Genomic DNA, 3,850 nt, shown 5'->3' on the forward strand with positions numbered 1-3,850 from the left:
GAGCATTTTTTATTAGATTTTTACTTGTGACACATGGGGACATCATCTATGAAGTGTATTGCATTCGTAAAAAATTTCGAACTCTAGATTTTAATGTAATGTTTTATCATTACAATTATAGAGAAAAAGTGGGTCCCCATTAGGTCGATTGACCTTAATTGCTAAGGTTTTGTTTTCTGTTTTTAAGGACTAAAAATAACAATAGTCCCCAAACTAATTTTTTGGTAAAAAATCGAAAATTCTAATTTTCTCAAAAACGAACCAATAGATTTTTACTAAATTTTCTCTAAAATTCTTTTGTTATTTTAATTTTTTTCAATATAAAAATATTTTAAAATTGCTTCAGAAGAACTCCCATTAGAACCGTTATTTCATTTTTAAGGTTTCACAAAAACTAGTGAACGGATTTCAATTTTCGCCAGGAGCTTGTTATTAAATGGTCAAAAATGTCATTTTTTACTTTTTTTATTTTAAAAAAATGTATTTTTGCTTTCAAAATTCGATATTTCAAGAACAAAAAGTTAAGAGGGTTTTTGATTTTTGAGGAACGCTACAAAAATATAAATGCAATAATCAAGAATATAAGGAAGTTTGACCCCCCCCCCCCGGGTAAATTTGTGCTGAGCGATTGGAATAAGGCTGGACTTCCGATTAATGGTAAATATAAAAGTTAAGCGTGGACATAGGAATTATTAGAAAAATAAAAACAAATAATATCCCACAAGGGAGTGTCATGATCGCTACGAGACCCTTCCCCCCTCCTTGGATCCTTAGTTGTTCGGAACATAGACATTTTCACGTACTTTATGTGTTTAAATTACGAAAAACATAAACTTCCTAAAAGGGTAGTAAATCTTAATTTCCCAAATACAACAACTTTGTAACTTGAAAAAAGGAAAATATAATTAATTTTACAAATATTAGTCTAGTTTTAAGAGCTTTGTGTCCCACTGTCAAATGTCATAATTATAACATTCATGCTTATGATGAGCAAAACATATAAACGTAACAATAGCAGGCTAAGTCCAAATGACCCGTTACAAGATTATCTATTTATCAATTAAAAGTATCAGTCCAGTCAATGTGTGACCGTGACGAGTAAGCGTAAGGACATCGTGAATTGAGTTTCGGTTCGATTTTTTTTTTCCTTTAACTCGTCGTCGCCGTGGACGAATCGCGTTTTTTCACTATTTCAGCCGGTCTGAAATGGCTTTTTTCGGGTTTTCGTAAATAAAATCTTTTTTCATTTTCCAATTTTGTTCATTCTCGTGCGCAAATGTAAATGTAATACAAAAAATGTCAATTTTTTCATAATGATTCGAATAAATATTATTCTTATGCTGTCAACAATCATACCTGACTTAGGTTGGCTTCTCAAAGCATATATGTACATCTTTTTGCTTTATATATCAAATTCCTACTTATAGATTGTTGTTCGAGCTTTACAATTTTCAATAGAAAATCCATTCAATTATATCCTAATACTGGCATTGAGCTTTCACTGCACAAACCAATACAATTTCAACAAAGCCATCACAATCATCATTCGTTTCATCAACAACAAACCCCACCTTCCCCGCCACCAGCATTTCCTACACCTCAAATACCACTTATATCACGAGGACATGGAGAAGTCCAAACTAATTCCAGGTCCAGGTACAAACATCTGCCTTCAAATGAGAATAATGACTCCGAGCAATTAGAAGAAGAAAAGCTAAACAGATCATCAAGATTGTATTTCAAAGAAGACAAGGCACGATTAGATCGGAAATTAGCAAATGATTATCCTGAAAATGTTTTCTCAACAATAGAAACAACAGTACCACCAATTGAAACTCCAACAACGGAAGAATCACAAAAACTTCCAGATGACGATGCTCAATATAAATTAATTAATGAAATAGTTTCATTGGAATGTGTTGACTTTTTGAAATTGGAATTTTGTTTAAATGGTGGAAGATGTTTCCTTTATCCAATTTTAAATCATAGTCTGTCGTCGTGTGAATGTGCTGAGGGCTTTGTAGGAGAACGATGTGAAGCCAAGAGCTACGGTAAATACATACTCATATGATCTATGCATATCTTTCAATTTGTCAATTTTTAAATTCAGTTTTCAATCCACATTAGATCAGCTGCTTCTACGCATCTGAAAAAATAACAAATATATTTGGTTTTCATTACCTTGTATGATAGTTCTAAGAAAACGAAATACCAAATTATCCCTTAGATGGTGTTTGAAATTCTTAGCCTTTTCAGCTGATTCTTCTTCTGCCCAGGATTTCAGAAATAAAATCAGAAGGGTTTATGAGCACAGATATTTCCAGTATTTTGGCACAAAGTTGTAAAAACCTATTGTTAGGGGTTAGACTAGTTTCAAAATTTTCAACGTTTTGCTAATTGCCTTTAAAAAAAAAAGAAAAAACAGCATCCAAACGTCTAAAAAATATCAGTTCGTGAAAATAAACAAAGCAAATACGCTTAAGGGTACTTATTAATTGGAATTCCCTACTGTTGACTGGACTATTTTATCCACTGCTCCCATAAGAATAAGATGTGGTATGGATTTAACAAACTGATAAGAGTTAAAGTAGCCATTTAGTGAATTTAACTTTAGCAAATTTATAAAAGATAGTAAGATATTAAAATAGTTTGAAATTATGTAAATAAGCTTAATAAATTGCTAAAAATGGTTTTAAAATTTTATTAAATTGTTAAAAATTGAGAATTCATATTTTATCAGTTATTTAAAAATGACACCCTCATAAAACAGGCTTTAAATGATTTTAGTGTCATTGAACTAGAACTAGAACTTCCTCAAAGTTTTCTAACAGTTTTTTTAAATCACAAACTAGTTCTAGGTACTTTAACTATATAAATGAATTAAATCTGTGGTATTTTTGTTTCAATTCATATTAGGTGAAATAAGTCCATTTAAGACCGCAACTTAAGAAAAACCTCTATATGACATTTTCAATTTTATTCTTTACAGAATTTATACCCAGGATACGTCCCCGATTGGTTCTAGCGAAGACTAGAGGTGGACCATTGATTTATGGATTAGCTTTCGTGGACATACTATTTCTTTTGTTTTTGTTTTGCAAAAATTATAATAGAGACTAAAAATGTATGAATGTTAAAAAAAGTAATTTAATATGCGCATTCGTTTTAAGACAAGAAAAATTACCGGTAATTTTTCATTTTCGTACTTTTCTTTAAATGTACTAATTTAAAATTTAATTTTGTATTTAAAAAACACAACAACGCGTTGTTTTCAAGTAAATATTATGCTTTACCATAATCAAAAATAAGCTTGTTTCATATTTTTTTTGTAAATAATACGTATTAAGTAAAAACGTGTGTAAATAAAAGAACGTCGAACCGGAAACTTTTTCTACATTAGTCTTTTTAATATATCAATGAACTATCTCATTGCTTTTTTAATAATTTTGTATTCGAAAAAGTGCCAGATAAAACATTTCATGATGTATTTGTGTTTAGAATTCCGGTGTTCTCCTGGATGACTTAAATCAGCTTTGTCATGACTTCCATCGTGATCGGAAATTTTTACGAATCCCGAAAAACTGTATCATGAAATCCGTTCGTAGTGGAAAATCTTATACATGCATTACGAACGGATTTCATGATACAGTTTTTCGGGATTCGTAAACATTTCCGATTACGATGGAATTCATGATAGGGCGGAATAAAATTCTATTTATCATACACATAATCAGTTACCAGATTAATATTATTATGTTAATTTATTGGTCTTACCAATCTTTATTTATGTATTTTTAAGTTTTAAGGAGAATCTGTTGGGTAATTTACTTTTTACCAATTCGGAAATATT

The 3,850-nt window shown here is 30.4% G+C and overlaps 1 protein-coding gene across 1 annotated transcript; it reads left to right on the top strand.

Moving 5' to 3' along the window:
* The first annotated feature begins 1,091 nt into the window (after positions 1–1,091).
* LOC129953320 (protein gurken) lies at positions 1,092–3,394 on the top strand. Its single transcript, XM_056066406.1, has 3 exons — positions 1,092–1,365; positions 1,428–2,051; positions 2,990–3,394. The coding sequence occupies exons 1-3, from the start codon at positions 1,314–1,316 to the stop codon at positions 3,118–3,120; spliced, it is 807 nt and encodes a 268-aa protein (XP_055922381.1). The 5' UTR covers positions 1,092–1,313; the 3' UTR covers positions 3,121–3,394.
* The last annotated feature ends 456 nt before the right edge of the window (positions 3,395–3,850 follow it).

The sequence above is a fragment of the Eupeodes corollae genome, chromosome X, assembly GCF_945859685.1.
Source record: "Eupeodes corollae chromosome X, idEupCoro1.1, whole genome shotgun sequence".
Lineage (NCBI taxonomy): Eukaryota > Metazoa > Arthropoda > Insecta > Diptera > Syrphidae > Eupeodes > Eupeodes corollae.